Source organism: Nakaseomyces bracarensis (genome assembly GCF_045282275.1).
Source record: "Nakaseomyces bracarensis strain CBM3 chromosome Unknown Scaff10_0, whole genome shotgun sequence".
Lineage (NCBI taxonomy): Eukaryota > Fungi > Ascomycota > Saccharomycetes > Saccharomycetales > Saccharomycetaceae > Nakaseomyces > Nakaseomyces bracarensis.
In genome coordinates, this window is record NW_027263956.1 from 110,167 (window position 1) to 131,282 (window position 21,116).

A 21,116-nucleotide genomic window follows, 5' to 3' on the forward strand; every position below is an offset into this window, starting at 1 on the left:
ATGGATCAACTATTTTCTATTGTACGGGGTCTTCTGTGTACCGGAAGACATTTGATTGAAAAAAAAAATGTAAATAAAGCTTTATGTTAGTTATTAGGGCCGCGATGAGCTTGATAGGTATATAGTAAAAATGGTAAAGTGTTTTTGATCTTCTAGATGTGTTTGTTGATCTGGGAAAGGGTCAATTACAACCTTAAGAATAGCAATGTTTCAGAGGTCATTACCTGTGAAGTCAAAGAGTCCGTGTTCGGTGTGTGCTAAGAGGAAAGTTAAGTGTGATAGACTTGTACCTTGCGGGCATTGTAAGAAGAGGGGAACTGAGAGTCTATGTATACAGTCCGCCACCAGAGTAAAAGGGCAGACGTCAGATGATAATGATAAAGGATATCTTACGGGGCTATTACATTTTTGGCAAAGCTATGAATACTGGGTTCCGAATATTGGTTTATTTAAGACTGAAAAGTTGGAAGCTAACAACAAATTGGTGCTGGACGTATTGCAAAAGGATGCTGAGTTCTGGGAATATAATTTAACGGAGGAAGGTAGCAACCAATTATTGAACTTTACAGTTGAGAATCTTGGTACTTTATTTTTTGGTTGTCTGGGTGATTTATCAGAATTGTTTAAAATGCTAGAGAAATACCACGAAGGACTTGTTAGAACTGGTGACAAGAAAGGATCTGATGACTGCTATACAAAAGCTCTATTGTGGTCGATATTGGCTATGGGTATATATTATGCTCCCTATGAATTGGTTTCCAACATAATTGATATCAATTTGGTCCAAGAAAATACTTCTACATCTATGGAAGAAGAAATTCAACTACATATCTTCAATGGATTTGTGTCTACTGCAATAAAGTCTCTATATGAGTGTAATTTTCTGGCACAACCGGATATTCGTTTTATTCAAAGTGTAATAATTATTTCCACTACTCCATATCCCTTCCTTAAACCGATAATATTCAATGGATTTCTGGTAAATGCCATATATCTGACTAAATTGTTGAGGACTGGTACTGCCAACCAATCGAGATCAGAAAGCCTGATAGGATCTATAGCAAATGAGGCTTTGAACAGGTTATGGTATAGATTGTGCTCCTGTGATTACATACAAAGTGGGCCTAACAAGGCTGTAGAATTTCATCGCGAAATTGGAACGTTACTAAAGCACGCAGCATATCTAGAGGATCTTCCGAATACTGATATCTTCAAAGAGGAAGATAATTTTGAGATACTTATGTGGAAAATACTTTCCCTAGATAGAGATTTAGAACAGTATTTGAACAATGGTCTTAAGCCACCACCGAAAACGCTTGATGCCGTTCAGCGTGAAGCTGAAATATACATGCAGAAGGTTTCAGCCTTAGAAGATGATCGTATTTCCATTAATTCACAGTTCGAGAGATTCTTGGGGTTCTTCCTTGTAAATACAATATTGTGGAAGCTTCAGAAACTACAATTAATATTTTATGAAAATGTAAACAGTCTTCCAAAAATAATTAACTACACGCAGGTTGTGATAAAGTTAATTGTTAATAATTTTGAACAAGGAAGAGAAACTTTTAATAAGCATCCACTTATAATATACAATCTTTCAAGATTTGCCACATTTCTTAGCTTCTACCACATATTTGATGATTCTGAGGATACTCATAACATTGTTCTTGATTTAAATGAGCTGATTGTTAATATGCCACCAATTTTAGGAGTGAAATTGGTAAATCTAAAATATCTCATAATGCGCTTTACATTACTCAAAAAGATGCTTAAGAAGGGTACTGTTATAGAAACTAATGGGACTTACTTCCACCCAGTATTCAAAATTCTTCAAAATGATGTAACAGCGATGTCACGAGAAAACAGTAAAGTTAATGTATTATTAGCGGGATTGGGCTCGCTGATACCAGGAAGGTCATTTGGGGACGATTTAGAAGATGACGAAAGTACTGAAGATCAGCTAGGAGAAGAATTTCAACTACAAGTTTCAGAATTCGAAGATCAATATCCAATTCGTGAAATTATCTATAGGTAGCTACATTTTATACATCTGATATATAAAGGGTAAGGCAACAATATTAGAGTTTAGCATCTTTCAAAAACCTTGTAGAGCCCGGGGAGATTGGCTATTTCAAGAACCTCTGTCAATAAAGATGATGGTGCGAGAAACCTCCTTTTGATACATGGGAAAAGAATATGCTCCAATTGGTTACCAATTTGCTCGGTTTTCTGAGCATTCGTAATCATCATCCCCTCGTCCTGTTGGGTATTTTCATCAAGAATAACTTCTGGTATATAGAATAGTGCAATTTGTTTCAATATTCCCGCCAAGCAATCTTCCTCTATTTCCCAGTTCACAGTGGTGCCTAGTCTATATAGAAATAGCGGTAATTTCGATAATGGAGGTATATAGCCTTTCAGTAGTAGTGGAATGCTCTTAATTGTGACTTCCCCTTTGGAATTCTTCACAATCTCTACGGAAAAATATTCATCAAGCATTTCTCTCATATCATATATCTGATTTAAGATGTCACTAGATTTTGATTGATCGAGGTCAAACATCTCTAAAAGTTTTGTAATGGCGGTATCAGATTCGTCTTCGGCTTCTAGGTATATCTTACCGAAATTTGCAAAATCAGTTAAACCAATTTGATAAAATAACTCATTACAAATGGAACCATAGTCCACTAGGAAGAGTTTCAAGTCATACTGCATTGTCAATAATCTTCTATTGAAATCGACAATTCCAATAAAGTTTGAGTTAGCAAATATATCGGTGAGTTCACGATGTGCGGAATTGTCAACTCTATTCCTGAGGTTTTGTATGCTGGTCAAATTTACCGTTACTCTGTTTTTCGGTACTACTGTATAACCTGTATCAGATATAATTCGCGTAGGTTCTGATAATTTTATTGATTCAGCTGCAACATTTTCTGAAGTTTCAGCTTCATCTTGCATTTCTTCTCTAATTTCTTCATTCTCACTGTGGTCCTCATTAACAAACAGATCTTGTGACGGTTTAACAGGTTTTACTGACAGCCTTTCTGCGGGATTGTATTGACTTGACTTCAAAAATGAGGTTATTTTAGATTGAGATGAATCTATTCTCACTAGCTTATTTTCGTACCTCTTGGGGTTTACCTGACTCGATGATGTACCTTGGGAAGATGAATAAGTCTGAGGCTGGCTAAACCTTCCCGAAGTCGTATCATCAGAAATAGGTTTTGGCATGACAATAGACTTTTTAAAAGTCCTAGAGGTATCTATCTTGGACAGCTCACTATGTATCTGCATGGTAATCTCGTCAATTATCTCGTCCTGGTTCAGAAATCTCACCTCTCGCTTTGTTGGGTGGACATTAACATCTACAGAAGGCGGATGAATTGAGATATTCAGGTATATGAACGGCCTATTTCCCTTCTGGATATAATTTGAGTAAACATTGTATATGGCTCTTCTTAAAGGATCACATGTGACTAATCTATTGTTGATGAAGAAGATAGGCTGTATCGATTTCTTTGCATTGAGGTTAGGTGTGCTAATATAGCCGTTTACCTCTATTAGTCCAAGGTCGTCATTAGGTTTCATTTCGAATGCGATCGTATTTGACGCAACGTTGTTCCCATAAATAGATCGTATCCTGTCTACGGTGCTAAAATTGGGTTTCAAAGTGATAGTATAATTGGAGTCACCGAATTTCTTACAAGAGAGACCGATTCCTTTCGAATGGATCCCGTATCTTCCTACCACGTCTAGTATCCGCGTGTACTCCTCATTGGGCGACCTCAGTGCTCTCAACCTCGAGGGTATATTATAGAACAGGTCTTCGACCAGGATCGTTGTTCCGTCTTTACCAGCAATCGGTTTAGGGTTCTCTAGCATCTCACCTTCTTTGTAGCCGACTTTCCATGCACATTGCTCATCTGCGGTCTTCGTAGTAACACTGAGCCTGGCAATATGAGAGATACTGGCCAGCGCCTCGCCTCTGAATCCGTACGTGGCAATATTCTCCAAATCCTGGAAATTAGTCAGCTTGGAAGTAGCAAACCGCTCGCACAGCAAGGGTAAGTCCTCCTTCTGGATCCCAGACCCGTTGTCGCTGATCTGAAGCAGCTTAATCCCCCCATCCCGCACCAAAATGTCCAGCATCGTGGCACCAGCATCAATAGAGTTCTCCATCATCTCCTTCAAAGCATTAACAGGGGAGATAATGATCTCCCCAGCAGCGATCTTATTGACCACACTAGCGTCAAGCGCCTTAATCCGACTCATGTCAATCCTGTTATAGGCTCTACAAGATCAATGGGAGAACCATCTCAACAATCACTTTCATAGCTCATCGCATTCCAAAATCGATTTCACTTTTTTTTTCAATATTTTTTTTTTTTCACTGAGAACGAATTTTTAGGATTCTCGAAGACTTTATGATTAATAAGGTACTTCCAACCATTGACATGCCAATTGGTTGAGCAGGATTGTGAATAGTGGCTCTTTTATTTGGAGGGGTGGCGAGAGATCTATCGTGCTTGAGGGAAGAGGTTATAGTCCACACCGGAGATATAGAGAGAGAGAGAAAGGGAGAGAGAGAGACCGATATACTTGGATAGACTGGGGAGAGTTAGCAAAAACAATATGTGGAGTTTCACGTCTTCTATACCTATAGTGGGTGTTCATGAGGATAGCTATGAGGTACCGTCTGTGCCGAGCACGGGTTCTAGCTCTGGGGGTGCGAATGAGGGTTCTGATATATTTGATGATTTCAATAGTCCTATATGGCACTGTTTTCTCGCTGGTGGTGTTGGAGGTATAATTGGGGACTCTGCGATGCATTCGCTGGATACAGTGAAGACGAGGCAGCAAGGTGCTCCTAATGTGCAGAAATACCGACATATGTTGATGGCGTTCCGGACGATGTTCGTCGAGGAAGGGTTCCGGCGAGGGCTGTATGGAGGGTATTTTGCGGCTATGCTGGGCTCGTTCCCCAGCGCTGCGATTTTCTTCAGCACGTATGAGTATACTAAGAGAAAGATGATAGGGGAGTATCAGTTGAATGATACGTTCTCGCATTTGACTGCCGGTTTTCTCGGTGATTTCATGTCCAGTTTTGTTTACGTGCCTTCTGAAGTGCTCAAGACACGTCTGCAATTGCAAGGCCGGTATAACAACCCGCATTTTGACTCTGGTTACAACTATAAGAATCTGAGGAGCGCCATCAAGACGATATATAGGACCGAGGGTGTGCAGGCATTGTTCTTTGGTTACAAGGCCACCTTGGCTAGAGACTTGCCATTCAGTGCACTGCAATTCGCATTCTACGAGAAATTCAGAAAATGGGCCTTCTTGCTAGAGAATAAAGACGTATACAAACATGATCTATCAATATCCAATGAGATTCTGACCGGTGCGTGCGCCGGTGGTCTAGCGGGCATATTGACCACGCCACTGGATGTGGTGAAGACTAGGATCCAAACCCAGGTTCCTTCCTCGTCGAACACCTCTAATAAAAGCAGCCTCAGCAGCAACTCTGCTGTCAAGCCAGTTACATTAACGAATTCGATTTTCCGGAGTCTGCGTGCAGTGTATGCATCAGAAGGATTTTTTGGACTGTTCAGTGGTGTAGGGCCCAGATTTGTATGGACTAGTGTACAGAGTAGTATTATGCTTCTCTTGTACCAGATGTCACTGAGGATACTGGTCAAGAGAGAACTTATAGGTCCAGAACGATAACCAACAACCAAAGAAAAAGAAGAAGATTTATTGCATTAAAAAAAAAAACTCAGAAACATTATAAATACAAAATTGTTTTTATTCTTGCATTTCTCAAATACCAAAAAAAGACTTACCAATCATCAAGATATGAAATGGCATTCATATTATTTTTTTAACTACTTTTATTATTCTGTATATATTATAGTATCTTGAAGGTTGAGTAAGAGAGATGTGAAGAAAGGAAACAATAAAAGCCGTTGTCTATTCTCCTTGATGTAAAAAAATGGAGAACAGCAAAGTAAATAGTTTTATTTCAATGTTATTATTTTTATACCATTTATTCCCAGCTGTGCAGTACGTTGTTTATTCATATTCCTGTAATAATATTCTAAGAAAGCAGCACCAAAACTGAGAGTATATATCGAGAGTATTGCTAATTCAATATCATGTCATAATTTTCGAAATACTATATGGTATATGATGATTTAAATAAAAAAGAATAATATAATATAGTAGTACGAGACGATATATCAATTCAAAACACTATTTTATACCACAGTATCATAGTATCCGAACTAAATCCTAATAATACTATAATTGTTATCAAGTTACTTAAAAAAGAAATACATAAAATTAATAAAAGTTATTAAGATATATTGTGATAATGAATATATATATATATTCTACAAACCTCTTTCTACCTTCTGTAATTTTCAATGGAATTAATATATAGTGATTATTATACTACAAAAACTATATTACAATACAATATACGGTTAATTCTTACTCAAATAAAGACCATCAAATTATTATTGATTATATATAAGTATATGAAAAATATGATAGAGCCATTAAAGAAAAATATTATATATGTAATTATGTTTATAAAGGTATATATAATATTGTCGTTAAATTAATATAATTTTATCAGTAATAATTAATCTCGAAATATTTAATGATACGGAGTTAACCAAGTTATTAGTATAAATTATTATTTTCAAATATATCTATTTTATATATTTTATATATTATATTATATTATAATATAATCAAATATTATATACTTTAATATAATATAATATAATATAGTACTATAAGTTTATATTAAATATGTGGGGATAGGGCTTAACGCCGCTTTTAATTTTTTGCACATGCTAAGGGCCGAAGCACACAAAAAGGATTCGAAGGCCTAATGGAATGAAGGGAGAGAGTCTGGTTGAATTGGAATACATGCCTGTACTCATATATATGAGAATAACGCTAATATCTATTTTGAGATAGAGCAATTCATCAAAGTATAAGAGAAGAAAGAAGAAAAAAAAGCCGAGACAGAAGATGCAGTATGTTGGGCGAGCTATAGGCTCTGTGTCTAAGACGTGGTCTTCAATCAACCCGGCGACGTTATCTGGTGCTATAGATGTTATTGTTGTGGAGCATCCTGATGGTACGCTTGCGTGTTCGCCATTTCATGTACGGTTTGGTAAATTCCAGATATTGAAGCCCTCACAGAAGAAAGTTGAAGTGTTAGTTAATGGGAAGTCTACGAATGTTCCTATGAAACTGGGGGAGACTGGTGAGGCTTATTTCGTGTTTGAGACATCGGCGGATGTGGGTGAGATTCCTGACGAGCTGCTGGCGTCTCCTGTTATCAGTGCGGCGTCGAGTCCCGAGCAATCACCGATCTCCACTACCTTGGACTTAAACGACACTGGGATGCAGAACAATATCGATGGAGCCATGTCTGAGTCCCGGAGCGCCACGGAGTCTAATCTGACTGAGTTAGAAGAGCCTGATTTTCTAGATATTAATGAGTCAGCGGACAATTCAGCTGAGAAGAAGGAAGATCAAGTCCCTACAAGACCGTTGGACAGGGAGAAAACGAAGACTTTTCAGGAAAACCTAAATAAGAAACTGAAAGATATTCATATACCTAGCAAATTGGCTAACGATGGTAGTCTCTTACTGGATATCGAGGGTTATAAACCAAATAAGGAAAAAGTACATGATACTGATGAACATTTGAAAAACATACTGAAAGAAGAACTTGGGAAAGAGGCAGATATATCGAAATTCATCCAGGAAGATGCCAAGGGTAACATAAGGATTGTTAACCCCTTTGAACATAACGAAAAATCGCCTCTGAGCTCACCACCAGCATCTCCAACTATGAGTGGGAACGATCTGATATTATCTCCTCCTTCGCCGGCTAGCAGTACATCTAAGTCGTCCGATGAGCAAGAGATAAGTGGAGAATCTGAAGAAGAAACTGGAGATGATCGTAAATTCATTAAAACTATCAGACTAAGTAGTGACCAACTGAAATGTTTGAACCTGGTCTATGGTGAGAATGACTTAGCCTTTTCCATAGATCATGGTAAATCAATAATAACCTCTAAACTATTCGTCTGGAAGTGGGATGTGCCTATTGTAATTAGTGATATCGATGGTACTATTACAAAATCAGACGCATTGGGACATGTCCTAGCTATGATTGGTAAGGATTGGACCCACTCTGGCGTAGCCAAACTGTTCAGTGAGATAGCTAGGAATGGTTACAATATCATGTATTTAACTGCTAGAAGTGCTGGTCAGGCCGATTCTACCAGGAACTATTTAAGATCTATCATACAAAGTGGGCACCGCCTACCCACTGGTCCAGTGATATTATCTCCAGATAGAACAATGGCAGCCCTACGGCGTGAAGTAATTCTTAAAAAGCCAGAGATCTTCAAGATTGCATGTTTAAACGACATAAGATCGCTATATTACGATAATATTGACCAAAATAGTATACATGAAGGTCATGGTGAGGATCTGAATGAGGGTGGCACAAGAGAAAAGATGAAGGATGCAATCAAGAAGAACCATACAGCTGATATACGTAAAGTAAACACGGATGATGACAAACCAACTCCTTTCTTTGCTGGGTTCGGTAATCGTATCACTGATGCGTTGTCATATCGTACAGTTGGTATTCCAAGCTCTAGAATATTTACCATTAATACTGAGGGAGAAGTTCATATGGAGCTTTTGGAGTTAGCAGGCTACAAAAGTTCCTACATTCATATCAATGAACTAGTGGATCATTTTTTCCCACCTGTCTTACTAAATGCCGATGACGATATGCGTAGCATCAGCTCATACACTCCGGGGTCGCCAGTCACGGGTACCGTGGATGGCAAGGCCAACGGGAACCAGCAAGAAGAGACATCTAAACCATATTTCAGAGCTACACAAGAGGAGAAGTACACAGATGTGAACTTCTGGAGGGATCCCCTACTCAACCTAGAGGACCTGTCTGATATCAGTTCTGATGAAGCTACAGAGAAAATGTCGACCGAGGACGGTAAGCACCACTCCATGAGGACAACAACAGAGAAGAACAACAGTAGCGGGAAGACTATGGATGCCTCCACTGCCACAGTGAAGCAGAACCAAAAACAGAAGTCGGCCACTCCAGCCTCAGAACAGAACCATGGCAATATAGGAAGAAAGATATACCTGGAGCTGGGATCCCCGCGCGCCTCACCAGTAAGAGTCTTTGACTCTCTGATAGAAGATACCGAGGGCCTCTCCCTATCGAAGAAGGCCTCCTCCCCATCCTCGAGCGTCACTAAACTCAATGTCCTCGATGATGCCCACGACGCTTATAACCACGAAGGCATCCACGAAGAAGAAGACGAAGAAGACGACGACGAATTCGACGAAGATGACTTCGACGATTAATTCCATTATAACATACGAAGGTCATTTTATCACATCATACTAATTTTATTTCCTTTTTAGTTTATTGTTGTCTTTTTTTTTTGTCTCTGTAACTTTCTAGTTTGTTGTTGGTGTTTATCAATGAGAAGAAGAAAAGTAGAATGTCCACTACCTATTTGTTTCCTCGCCCTTGTTATCTTAGGAGAGAATAAATGTGTTGAATTTAGCTATTTGTGCACGTAGAACGTACTACGTTCACGTTTACCGTCTATCGTTCGATATATATATTTTTTGCTTACAACAAGGTCTACGGTTTTATATCAGCCTTCATCTTCCCAAACATATCCTTTTCGTAATGTCTCAGGAAAGCTTGCCTTGGGAAGTGTAGTGTGCTCCTTTTTTAATTTTATTCTAAGGAAGCCTTTAAGTGGGCTTTTTTTTTCATTTAGGTACAGACATTTATAACAAGGGTTCATTCAAAAAGTACTATTCAGGGTTTCTCTATAACTCATTAGTTCCAAATAAATAAAGTAAGACTTGGATGAAAAAAGTCATTGTGGAGGTTTTTTTCACCTTCTTTGATCCTTCGGTAAACTCGAAGAGGAGAATTTAGGTTCATTTCTGTTTAATTACGCAATTTTTAAAATATTTCAATGTTTTTGTTTTTGTTTTTGTTTGTTCTTAATTAGAATATTTAAATTAGTATTATATAATAATATTTCTATGTAAAATTACGTATTGAAGTAATTAAAAACAAGTTAAAAGTGTAAGAAAGGGAAATAACCCATCATAATAGTAAACCTCTGTAACTCTATAAAGAGTTGGGAAAAAGATTATCCTATTTAAAACAAGAAGAGAAAAGTTCTTGAGGAAGAAGCTCTATTTTGGAATTCCATATAGCCTAGGGGCATAAACAGGAGGGGCGTTTTGGTATTATGAGTACTGATTATAACAGTGCGAATTTGTATGGGTATAGAAATTCTGATATGGCTGGCAGTCCAGAGAGTCCGTTTGTGAATAATAGTGAGGGTAGTACTCCGCTGAGTGGTATAGTAAATAAGAATTTGAATTTTGGGAAGAAGAAGCAGAAGAAAGGTAGGATGAAGGATGCGGACCAGGAGAGGTATTTGGTGTCAGATGCCATGGCAAAGAACTCACGGCAGCTGTTGTTTGCGCACATATACAACTACCTCATACGCAACAAGTTCTACGCCACGGCATCGGATTTCCTGAAGGAGGTCGATATACCACTCTCAACAGCAGACAGGATAGAGAAGATTAAGGGCACTAGTGGCAAGAGTCGTGAGGAGGAGGAGCTGGAGGGAGAAATACCGGATTTTCTCCTGAAACCTGAGATGCTTCTGAACTCTTCTGACACCTTTTTGGTGGAATGGTGGGAGATATTCAGGACACTATACGGGCATGGTGAAGAGACAGCAGTGGATAGTATGGGCAATGAAATTAACCAGCAGACATTACAAAAGAAGATTACGGCTATACTGCCGACAAACAAACCAGCAGTACCTCCCCCATTCTCTAATATACCGTCAAACTTCATGGCCTCAGCACAAGCATTCCAAAATATGAAATCACAAATGAACTATGGAATGAATGATTTACCTTATACGTATTCCCAGCAGCAGCAGCAGCAGCAGCAGCAGCAAGGGAAGGCAGCCACTACTGCTAAAAAGAATTCCAATGGTAATGCAGAGAAGTCTAACGCAAGCCCTATTCGGCAGAGGAGCATACCGTCCAATACTATGGACGCTCCTACACAACAACAAGCACTATTAAACGGTATACGACCAACTCTATCTCATAGCATGTCAGCAGGTGTGACTAGTTTCTCTAAGGGTAACCAAAACAAGATCGAGAAGACTAATTCTAATAGTTCTACTAAGACATCAAAAAATTTATCCAATTCTGGTAACATTGACAGTCCTAATACTACTTCTGAAACTTCTGGTAAAGTTGTTAAACCGAAGGCTAAAGCTCGGGTGAATAACAAAGCAACTCTGACCAGACAAGATTCAGGAGCCAAAAATAGTCCTAACAATAGAAATAACGAAGGTAATTTTACGACAAAGGCCAACAATCCTACAGCCATGGCACAAATGGATTATATGCTTCAGAACCAAAGAATGATGAGTATGAGAGGTATGCAACAATCACAATATCCTGTGATGGCGACTAACTCTATGGTCAACAATCCAGCAGAGTTGATTTTTCAATATCAAAACGGTAATCCAATGACCTATAAAAATGGATTTATTCCCGATGATACAAAACAACAGCATGGTACTGAAACAAATACCAATAGTGATCTCAATAAAAATGGTAAAGACAACGCACGTAATATGCAAGACTCATCTAATAGTGAGAAGCTTAATTCCGGTAAAGTCATGTCCAATGGAGGCTCTGAGCTACCAAAAAGCCTCGATTCAACAAATCATGAAGATTCCATTGACTCAATAAATTCAACAGGAGAAGAAAATATATCACAACATAGTGACATGGCGCATCCTATGACTATGTATATGAATCATAAAAAAGATGATGATATTACTTCGAATTCTAACAAATATCCATCAAAAGGATCCCCAAATGGCAATAAGACAGAAGAAATGAATGGTTTTAATGGATGGGAAATACAGGGAATGCAGAATGTTGACAAGTTACGTTATATGCAACAACAGATGCTGCAAGCACAACGAATGGGGAAAGGAATGGATTCTGTTTTACAGCAACAATATTTGATGATGATGAATCTTATGATGAACCAAACAGGTAATGGATATCCTAAACCTCAAAAGTTTGATGCTAATGGCTCCAGTTTACCGAAAGCTAGTAAAAAACAAAAATATCAAGAAAAGAATATTATATCAAAAGAAAAAGAAAGACAAAATAACGAAGAAGCTAATTCAAATGTGAACTCAAATTCAAAGGCTACTTCACGACAAGGAATGTCTATGCCTCAAACTTTCAAAAATGCGAATGTTATGAATAATAGACAAAATTTTCCAGTAAATGGTATGCAAGGTATGCCTAACATGAACTCACAAAATATGCAACATATGAACATGTCTAACATGAGTATGCAAAATATTCAAAATATGCAAAATATGCAAAACTTGCACAACATGCATAATATGCAAAATATGCACCCAATGCATAACATGCACAACATGAACATGCAAAATATACCAGGTATGCCAGCTATGCCAGGTATTCCTGGGATGTTGCCTCAAGGTATGTTACCTCAAGGGATGCCGGGAATGTATGGTATGTCTGGATATCCTCCGATGCAGAGTACACACGACATGCAGCATATGTATAATATGCAGAATATGAATCAGATGAACTATTCGTCGGATAATAGTGTTAATGCGGATATGACTAAGGCTAGATATGAGCAAGGCATAAGGAATTATAGAGACCCCAGGAATGATGTAGAAATGATGAATGGAGGTTCACCTAACCAAAATTATACCAAAGTGAATCTCAAATCACAAGCTAATGAGACATCTGAACGGAATAAGCAAACTAATAGCGCATATTCTGAGGACCCCTTTGAACTTTTTGGAATGAATTAAACACATAGAGTTAGCAAGATTGTTGGATACATTTTTTATTTGGACAAGACTCTAAGAATATATCCCTATAGATGAAATGTAGCATCTGCTTTTCGAATTAACACTAGAATTCAATCTAGCCTAGACAAATAGTATTATATAATATCACGGAACTATATACTCTTATTACTTCTAACTGCATATTTTCCACAGGTTTGGAATACTACATATGATTTATGCTAGGATTTTAAGTGCTAGTTTTAATGTGATTTATAAAAAAGGTATGTCACACAACAAACCTTAAATTAGAGGTATAGCACTAAAAGTTTCATATTAGTCAGTGATTCACAATCACCATAGCCGTACGCTATTATCTGTTTCAGTTCTAGAGACTTATATCCTTTTATGCGCGACCATAAAAACAGGATAGTTATGTGGTTATCTTTCTATCCCATTTCTGTTATAGGAATAAACGTAGCAGATGAGGATACAGTTAACTGATGTACTTATATATAAAATTAAGCTTATCTTAATCTTACCTTTGTTCTTATTACTTCTATCTCTACAGTTTTTTATTGATTACAATATCCAAAACACTCAATATGAATCTGTAATTATTTGGTAACCAAAACATAAAATAAAGAAAAAAAATTTAAATAGAAAAGATACTCTCAGATATAAAAAATTAGTATTATACAGTTGATATTTCCATTATGTCTGCTTTAAGTTATAAATAATAAACGTACTATCATGCATTATGTGTATGTATAAAATATACAGAAAAAAAATTATTAATAGGCAGTGTCCTAGACTTAACGCTTACGTTGTTTCTTCCATTTAAACGCCACATTACCTTTACTATCTGTGATCTTTTTTTTTGAACCTTTCTTCATGCGTTCCCTTTGGTTATCCATTCTCTGTTGAATTTCCCTAAGCTGCTGTTCTCTCTCTTTATGTTGCTGGACCAACTTTATCTTTTTCAACCTTTTCTTATCTAAGGACTCCTTTGGCATAAGTAACGTATCTGGATCTGCTACGTTCAACTCTTGAGAAGTTAGTTGATCCTTAGTCAATCTATTTTCTCTTCTGTTTAGAAATTCTTTTGTTGTATTGAAGTAGTCTTCTGGTTTAAATTCTCTCATAGCCTCCTGGTCATCAACGAACACGGTGTGTTGGGACTGTGCTTTGAATCCAACCTCTTGGGTCTTCCTCTTCAGTTTATTGAGTTCATTTTGTCTTAATGTCCTTATGTAGTTACTATCTTGGGTCTTTAACAGTTTCACCTGATCCATGGTCAACGATGGATCTTCATCATCTGCATAACGTGATTTTATCAGTAATCCCTTGTTGTCCACTTTCCGGGAGTTCATAGCATGGTAATATTCATCAGGGTTCCTATCCTTAGCTTTACTTCTTAGAACTTTCAGCGCATTCTGCTTCTTATGGTAATCTTGAGCACGCTTCACATAGTCCTTGTGTTTCTCTAGGAAACCAAGCCTGGTACGGCCAGCCACTTGGGAACGCTCCCTATGTTGCTTCTTCTGGATATCATGCACTAATTTAGCCATATCTCAATACCCTGTAAGTTATGATATATTAGAATTCTTTTTTGTATAACCAGTTTTCTCCAACCTTTGCCTTACTCACTATTATTCAGGATGTAAAACCTTGATCTTATCTAGGTTCAAATAACAATGTACTGGTTATAATTGATCAGTGACTCGAGTATTCATAAGCTGACAATATTGATTAATTAATTTGCCAAAAAAAAAAAAAATTGCGATGAGCTCATCGCAAAATTTCATTAATTACATACGTATAACATGATGGAAACGTGCACAAATTGAATAACGATAGGATTAGCTTTAATTGCTAAGAAAGCCATTTGATAGAGAAGATCCATAATCTGTAAGAAGTGTATAAGCAAAGGATAATACTACATTTTGTGTGATAATATTCGTGTCCAACTAAGATAAGTAGACTAGGAACGGTTTCTTCTTTTTGTTTGTGACTTGGTATAAGGTATTAGTGAGAGAAAAATTTCATTATAGAAGCAACATCTTATGGACATCGAATTGGATAGCACGAAACCTTATAAGGTGCCAAGTTTCCCGGTAACTCTTCTACTTAGTATTGTTGCTCGTAAAAATTTTATAGTTTTGTTTGACAAGGACCGGGAGGGTCTTAATGAGGGAGTTTCGCATGAGCAGTTATTGAAGGAGAGCATAGATAAGACGTTCGAAAAATGTGTTCTTAATTATGATATTAAGTATCATATGGTTGGGAAGATAACAGACGAGTTAATTGAAGAAGTAAGGTATAAGGATAAAAGTACACATGGACCTTCTAGTGAACAAGAAATAGACAGAGAGGATGACGATCATACGAAGTTAGATGACGATCGTCAACTAATGGAGCTCTATATCATAGAGGATATTAATACCAGATCACTTGAGGACTATACCGAATTGGGAAAACTAATGAGAGAAGGGTATCTATACAATGTTAGGCATAACAGAATACCTGGGAACAAACCGCACTGGAAACTATTCATAGGGACTGTTCTGTGGAATAGAGACGATTATAACATACCCGAAGACGTGTTAAATATGGGTAAAGAGGATAAGAAGTATTCTCACAAGCATGGTCAATCCTTCAAATTCAAGTCTTTTGCTACGGGGTTTGAAGATTGGATAAGACATAAATTTTGGCTTGTGACAACAATTGAGATTCCCACAATAAAGCCTGTTATAGAAGTAGAAGATGTTGATGAACAACAGAGTTTTGACTCTGTGGTGTACACGAAAGAAAAGAAAAATAGCAATGGCCCCGCAGTTGAGAAGGAAGTAGATGAAGAAGACGGCGATAAAGATGTTGACGACGAAGTTACCAAGAATTATGAGGGATACGAGAACATTCATATCCAGGCCTCGCTTAGAAGATACCTGTTAGATATTATGGTACATATCAGAACTCATCGACTCTCATTCAATGCCCGTGGTGGTGGCGTACACAAGAACAGTTACTCTGATATCATCATTCTTTCAAGGCTAATTGCAATCAGGGACAACAGAAAGTTTGTCACCCCGCAACACGTACGATTGGCGTCAATGTGGTATTTCCCCTCTCAGCTGAGTATTATAGACGACTCTATGAAGGATAATTCCATCTTATATGGTAGCAAGCCTGAGTTAGTCAGAGAACTAATGAAAAGATTAGTATTCGTACGCAATAAGAAAATCGTAGAAATGAATAACCCACTTTTTATCGAAGCTCTCATAGTTCGAAACGCCATAAAGAAGATTGTCCCACCTGTATAGCATATAATGTTTACAAATTCAAGTATGTTTTGTTCTTTCTTTTTTTTGTTTCTGTTACTGCCATTTCATAGTATTTTATTGTCTTATATTTGATCTTGATAGTATATAGAATATACATGAAAATAAATATTGACCATATAATACAGAAACGCGATAAATTACCCTAGTCATGTATATTGAAAATACCTCGGAATCAACGGCTAGAATACTACTAACCCCATGAATACAATGGTATCTCAAGTGTGCAAGGTCTAGAGCTGCTGAAAAAGTACCCGTATTTCCTAATCGGGTTAGCCAGGGTCCAAAAATAGTCTTTCACATTATAAAAATATTCGCGTTGTTGACGCGTTGCTACTTTCTAGAATCTATCTTGAACACTATCAGCTAAAGTAAAATAAAACACTTAGAAGAAGGCGAAGAACAGAAAACAGAAAAAGGAGGCTTCTATCGCCATGTTTTCTTTCTTTTTTTTAAATAATTATTTTTCCGAAAAAAGTTTTTAAGGGTCCAAAAAAAACAAACGGTTTTTCCGAGTAGCGGGGTTTTACTGCAGGTTTCTGATCACAAGAGTTAAAGAAAAAAAGAAAGGAAACGCGAAAATACATTCTTCCGGTCTCGAGCGCGTAGTATTACACAGGATCAGGAAAAATATCAACAGTGAAGAAGCATCAAAAATAGACCATCTCTGTTAAAATGATGGGATGATTTGGTACTCATAATGGATTAAAGTAAATAAACAGAATAAATCTCGCGTTGACAGGATACTCGTAGTGGTCCCACAAAAAGTGAATCTTGTAATTTATTTTCTTGGGCTTTTTATTGGATCTGATGCCCATAAATGGTAAACACTGAATCTCATTGCCACGGTGTTCTAACAGACAAGGTGGCGTTAAAATGCAAAAGGAACTAATGGGTAAAGCAAAAAGAGTGGGTTTTGTCCAAAAATAAACAAAGGAGAAGAGATTGCGCATATACAGTGCTTTTAACAACGAGATTCGATCTAATTTTTTCTTTCTTCCTTTGATTCTAGATTTGTAAAAATAAATTCCTGCTATCCACCTAAAGGTTTTCTATTTTACCAGTGAACTGTAATGATAAGTAAATAAACAAAAATCGACAAAAAAATAAGTATATAAGGACAAGTAAAATATCAATCAATAGTCTTTTTTTTCTTTCCATTTCCATTTTATGTTATAAAGAATAAAAAAACCATCCTAAAAACTTAACTTTCGCTTAATACAAAACCCTAATAATAAAAATGATGTACTCTACTGTTTTCACCGTTGCTTTGGTCGCTTTGACCAACATGGCTTCCGCTGCTGATGCCATCTCTCAAATCAACGATGGTCAAATCCAAGCTACCTCTGCTGCTACCACCACCAAGGCTACCACCTCTGCTCACGCTTCTTCTTCCATGTACGTTCCATCTTCCAACGCTACTACCACCATCCACCAACAAACCGCTAACGGTGCTGGTAAGGTCGCTGTCGGTATGGGTGCCGGTGCTGTTGCTGCTGTCGCTATGTTGTTGTAAGTATCCTAACTTACGATAATATATTTTATTTTTTATTTTTATTTTTAATCTAATAAATAATAAATTTACGACATCAATTTTCAGTTTTTAACCGCATTCACGTCCTTTTTTAAAGCTACTATTCCGGGAGCAGAAGTACTCTATCTTTCATTTTCTTTTCAATACAAATAACATATAAGATATGGTAACGAATTTAAAATGGAAAGATTGATAATTAAACTTCTACATATAGAGAATTTAATTTTTTCCACAATAATTTTTTTGTTCTATATAAAAAAAATTAAATAAATAATAGGCATATAGATACCCCTCATAACAAATAGTATTTTCCTTTTTGTTTATTACAATTATTGCGGAGTTTAATCTAACTCACAAGAGATTATAACATCGTTAATTTATATATATTTAAATCAGGAGAATGTCTCCACATGTTGAAATATAAAGACTAACGTTTTTCTTTTTAAGAACAATTTTTTTTTATCTACAATATTAATACTCTCAAAATGTAAGTTCATACATTTTCCTTTATTTTAGCAGAGAAACCCTTCTGTTAAGTCAAAATATTAGCATTGGTACTCAAATGAAAGCTTAATCTAGACGCGTATGTTATCAACGCCAATACCCAAATCTCTATCGAGTGTCAATACCACTTTTGACACATAATTGAGAAAAACACAGTAAAAAAACGCTGGGAACCCCTCCTCTCCAGTTTTGGATATCATTATATAAGTTGGCATTGTCACATGGCCGGAGAAGAAAAAATATATTTAGACAGCTTCACATGTTCCTGGCTTGTTTACCGTATTACCACTTTAGGTTATATTGAGGAAAAGGCCTTTTTCTAATAAAGAGTTTTGTGCAGTATCTTCTATCAAGTTCAAAAAAAAAATACGTCATTTTATTTATTTTCTTTCTTTTTTTCACACCTGTAGAAGTCTCTCTACATTCAAACATTCTCAGAACAGAATAACCCTTTTTCTTTGGGTGTTATCCTATTTTTATTTAAACCTATACGACATTCTCTCTGTAATAAATATATAATTACAAAGAGAGTTTACTTTACGTACCGAAATGGATCTACATTGTTAAACTTCTATTTATAGAAAACATAAACAATAAAAATAACAAACATGTACAGTTAAACCCCCGTACGGACACATTGGATAGGGTGGGACTCGACAGTCTAACTGCAAGACGTAGCTACCTATTTTTTTAAAATGCACTTCTAATCTACGTGTCCCCCACAAAGGGTAAAAAGGGGAGTAACAATTAGTAGCATAAAGAAAACAACAACCCCCCCACCGTAATTAGTTGTCCTCTCAAGATTTCTTGTGCGTCACGCAATATTTTACAACATTCTACAGAAACACAAGCAGAAGAAACACAAGTAGGAGAAAGTACACGGTAAAAAAACTTCTTAGACCCTATTGGCATTTCCCGTAAAGTATAACCCAAGTATTCCATATAGCACTGTTAATACCCAAAAATAGCACCTTACACTTCATTCACAGTGTTTATTTATTTATTTACCTTTCAGTGTATGGGAAGAGAATATATTGATTGTAGCTGCGTTTCTGTCAGCCATACCACGGCACTGGAAAAGGGCCTTTTTTTTTATTAGGACTTGATAGAAATAAAAATGACGAATGTAAATAAATAAATATTTGAAAAGGGTTACGGTAGCTTCTTTGCTTTTTTAGAAGCTTCGACAGCTAAGTTAGCATTGACATCGATAAAGTGGGTAAAAAAAATATAATTAAAAAAAAGTATATAAACCCATACTTTTAATTATATCGAATAGATAACTGTAGTTCTTTTTTCTTTCTATATAATACAGAAAAAAATAATCCATCCTCTATACAGTCGATATTTTAAACATTAAAAAAACCACTCGCTACACTATTAATCAAAAATGAAGTTCTCTACTGCTTTCTCTGTTGCTTTGATCGCTTTGGCCAAGGTTGTCGTTGCTGACTCCCAAACCTTCGGTTTGTTGTCTATCCACTCCGGTTCTTCCGTTCACTTGTTGGGTGCTTTCGCTGACAACGGTGCTATTGTCTTCAAGTCCGGTTCCAACTCTCTATCCGGTACCGTTACGGATGCTGGTAAGTTGAAGTTCTCTGACAACACCTATGCTGTTGTTGGTTCTGACGGTTCCGTTAAGGAAGGTTCCGAAGCTGATGCCACCACTGGTTTCTCTTTGACTGGTGGCCGTCTAGCTTACAAGGACAGCACTGGTTTCTACGCTGTTCCATCTGGTACTGAATACAAGTTGTCTACTGAAGATGCCTCTGGTTCCACCGGTATTGTTGTCTCTGCTAGATCCGCTACTGGTAGCACCGTCCCGGACTTCACCCCATCTGGTTCCTCTTCTGGTTCCTCTGCTGGCTCTTCTGCCTCTGCTGCCACTTCTGCTGCTGCCTCCCACACTGCTGCTGCCATCTCTCAAATCACTGATGGTCAAATCCAAGCTACCTCCACCATCCATCAACAAACTGCTAACGGTGCTGGTAAGGTTGCTGCCGGTATGGGTGCCGGTGCCGTCGCCGCTATTGCTATGTTGTTGTAAATTTAATGGAACCAAAATATCCATTCATTATTTCAAATTTACAATTTTTTTCATTTCAATAATTACTCTTTTTTAAACTGGTTTTAAAAAAATAAGCATTTTTAATTTAAATAAACAACATATATACCAAATAGAATTTCATCGGTGTCAATTCACCTTTTACCATTACATATTATACCATAATAAATAATAAGAAGGTTTAATTTCCCTCATAATTGCTAGTTTTATTTTTGAACTTGAGTAGAAACAACTCTGTTGCAACATTCCAAAAGCTCTGAGATTCCAAAAACTCTGAAGTTATAATTTTCTTTAGATTATATTGATTCTATTAATGAATATATATTCTCAGTTAATTAACAGTACCATGTGCCACGGGTGAAGTTCGACTCAGCATTTACACATTGATGATGCTTTGTAGATTACTTTGGAAACGTTGAGACATCAGCTTGATTTACGGTATATTGTTATCATCTATAATATACGTCTAGTGTTATTGTAAAGAATAAAGTCTCACAATGATTAGGAGAACATGTGATGTCGAAATAGACAGAAGAATAATGTTTCATTTTCGATGAACGGTCAGCTACTATATTGAGGTCGCAATAAATAACATTAAAGACCCTATCGTTATGTTGATAATTATGTTTATATTTATGTTTATATTTATGTTTTATATTTCGTTTTGGTATGATATCCTCGTGACAAAA

At 36.8% G+C, this 21,116-nt stretch overlaps 9 protein-coding genes across 9 annotated transcripts; 7 read left to right on the forward strand and 2 right to left on the reverse strand.

Moving 5' to 3' along the window:
* Positions 1-205: 205 nt before the first annotated feature.
* CEP3 (Cep3p) lies at positions 206-2,035 on the forward strand (the record flags this gene model as incomplete). Its single annotated transcript, XM_071052831.1, has 1 exon — positions 206-2,035. One exon carries the CDS (start codon positions 206-208, stop codon positions 2,033-2,035), a length of 1,830 nt encoding a protein of 609 aa, XP_070911081.1.
* A 50-nt stretch (positions 2,036-2,085) lies between these two features.
* On the reverse strand, positions 2,086-4,272 carry MLH1 (mismatch repair ATPase MLH1; the record flags this gene model as incomplete). The annotated part of the gene is made up of 1 exon (XM_071052832.1): positions 2,086-4,272. The coding sequence occupies one exon, from the start codon at positions 4,270-4,272 to the stop codon at positions 2,086-2,088; it is 2,187 nt and encodes a 728-aa protein (XP_070911082.1).
* Positions 4,273-4,632: 360 nt separating this feature from the next.
* MME1 (Mme1p) lies at positions 4,633-5,727 on the forward strand (the record flags this gene model as incomplete). The annotated part of the gene is made up of 1 exon (XM_071052833.1): positions 4,633-5,727. One exon carries the CDS (start codon positions 4,633-4,635, stop codon positions 5,725-5,727), a length of 1,095 nt encoding a protein of 364 aa, XP_070911083.1.
* Positions 5,728-7,044: 1,317 nt separating this feature from the next.
* PAH1 (phosphatidate phosphatase PAH1) lies at positions 7,045-9,435 on the forward strand (the record flags this gene model as incomplete). Its single annotated transcript, XM_071052834.1, has 1 exon — positions 7,045-9,435. The coding sequence occupies one exon, from the start codon at positions 7,045-7,047 to the stop codon at positions 9,433-9,435; it is 2,391 nt and encodes a 796-aa protein (XP_070911084.1).
* Positions 9,436-10,349: 914 nt separating this feature from the next.
* MSS11 (Mss11p) lies at positions 10,350-13,007 on the forward strand (the record flags this gene model as incomplete). Its single annotated transcript, XM_071052835.1, has 1 exon — positions 10,350-13,007. The coding sequence occupies one exon, from the start codon at positions 10,350-10,352 to the stop codon at positions 13,005-13,007; it is 2,658 nt and encodes an 885-aa protein (XP_070911085.1).
* A 791-nt stretch (positions 13,008-13,798) lies between these two features.
* Positions 13,799-14,554, reverse strand: UTP11 (rRNA-processing protein UTP11; the record flags this gene model as incomplete). Its single annotated transcript, XM_071052836.1, has 1 exon — positions 13,799-14,554. One exon carries the CDS (start codon positions 14,552-14,554, stop codon positions 13,799-13,801), a length of 756 nt encoding a protein of 251 aa, XP_070911086.1.
* A 495-nt stretch (positions 14,555-15,049) lies between these two features.
* MTC2 (Mtc2p) lies at positions 15,050-16,306 on the forward strand (the record flags this gene model as incomplete). Its single annotated transcript, XM_071052837.1, has 1 exon — positions 15,050-16,306. The coding sequence occupies one exon, from the start codon at positions 15,050-15,052 to the stop codon at positions 16,304-16,306; it is 1,257 nt and encodes a 418-aa protein (XP_070911087.1).
* A 1,258-nt stretch (positions 16,307-17,564) lies between these two features.
* Positions 17,565-17,840, forward strand: CWP2 (Cwp2p; the record flags this gene model as incomplete). The annotated part of the gene is made up of 1 exon (XM_071052838.1): positions 17,565-17,840. The coding sequence occupies one exon, from the start codon at positions 17,565-17,567 to the stop codon at positions 17,838-17,840; it is 276 nt and encodes a 91-aa protein (XP_070911088.1).
* A 1,912-nt stretch (positions 17,841-19,752) lies between these two features.
* On the forward strand, positions 19,753-20,409 carry RNJ42_02674 (uncharacterized protein; the record flags this gene model as incomplete). Its single annotated transcript, XM_071052839.1, has 1 exon — positions 19,753-20,409. One exon carries the CDS (start codon positions 19,753-19,755, stop codon positions 20,407-20,409), a length of 657 nt encoding a protein of 218 aa, XP_070911089.1.
* Positions 20,410-21,116: the final 707 nt, after the last annotated feature.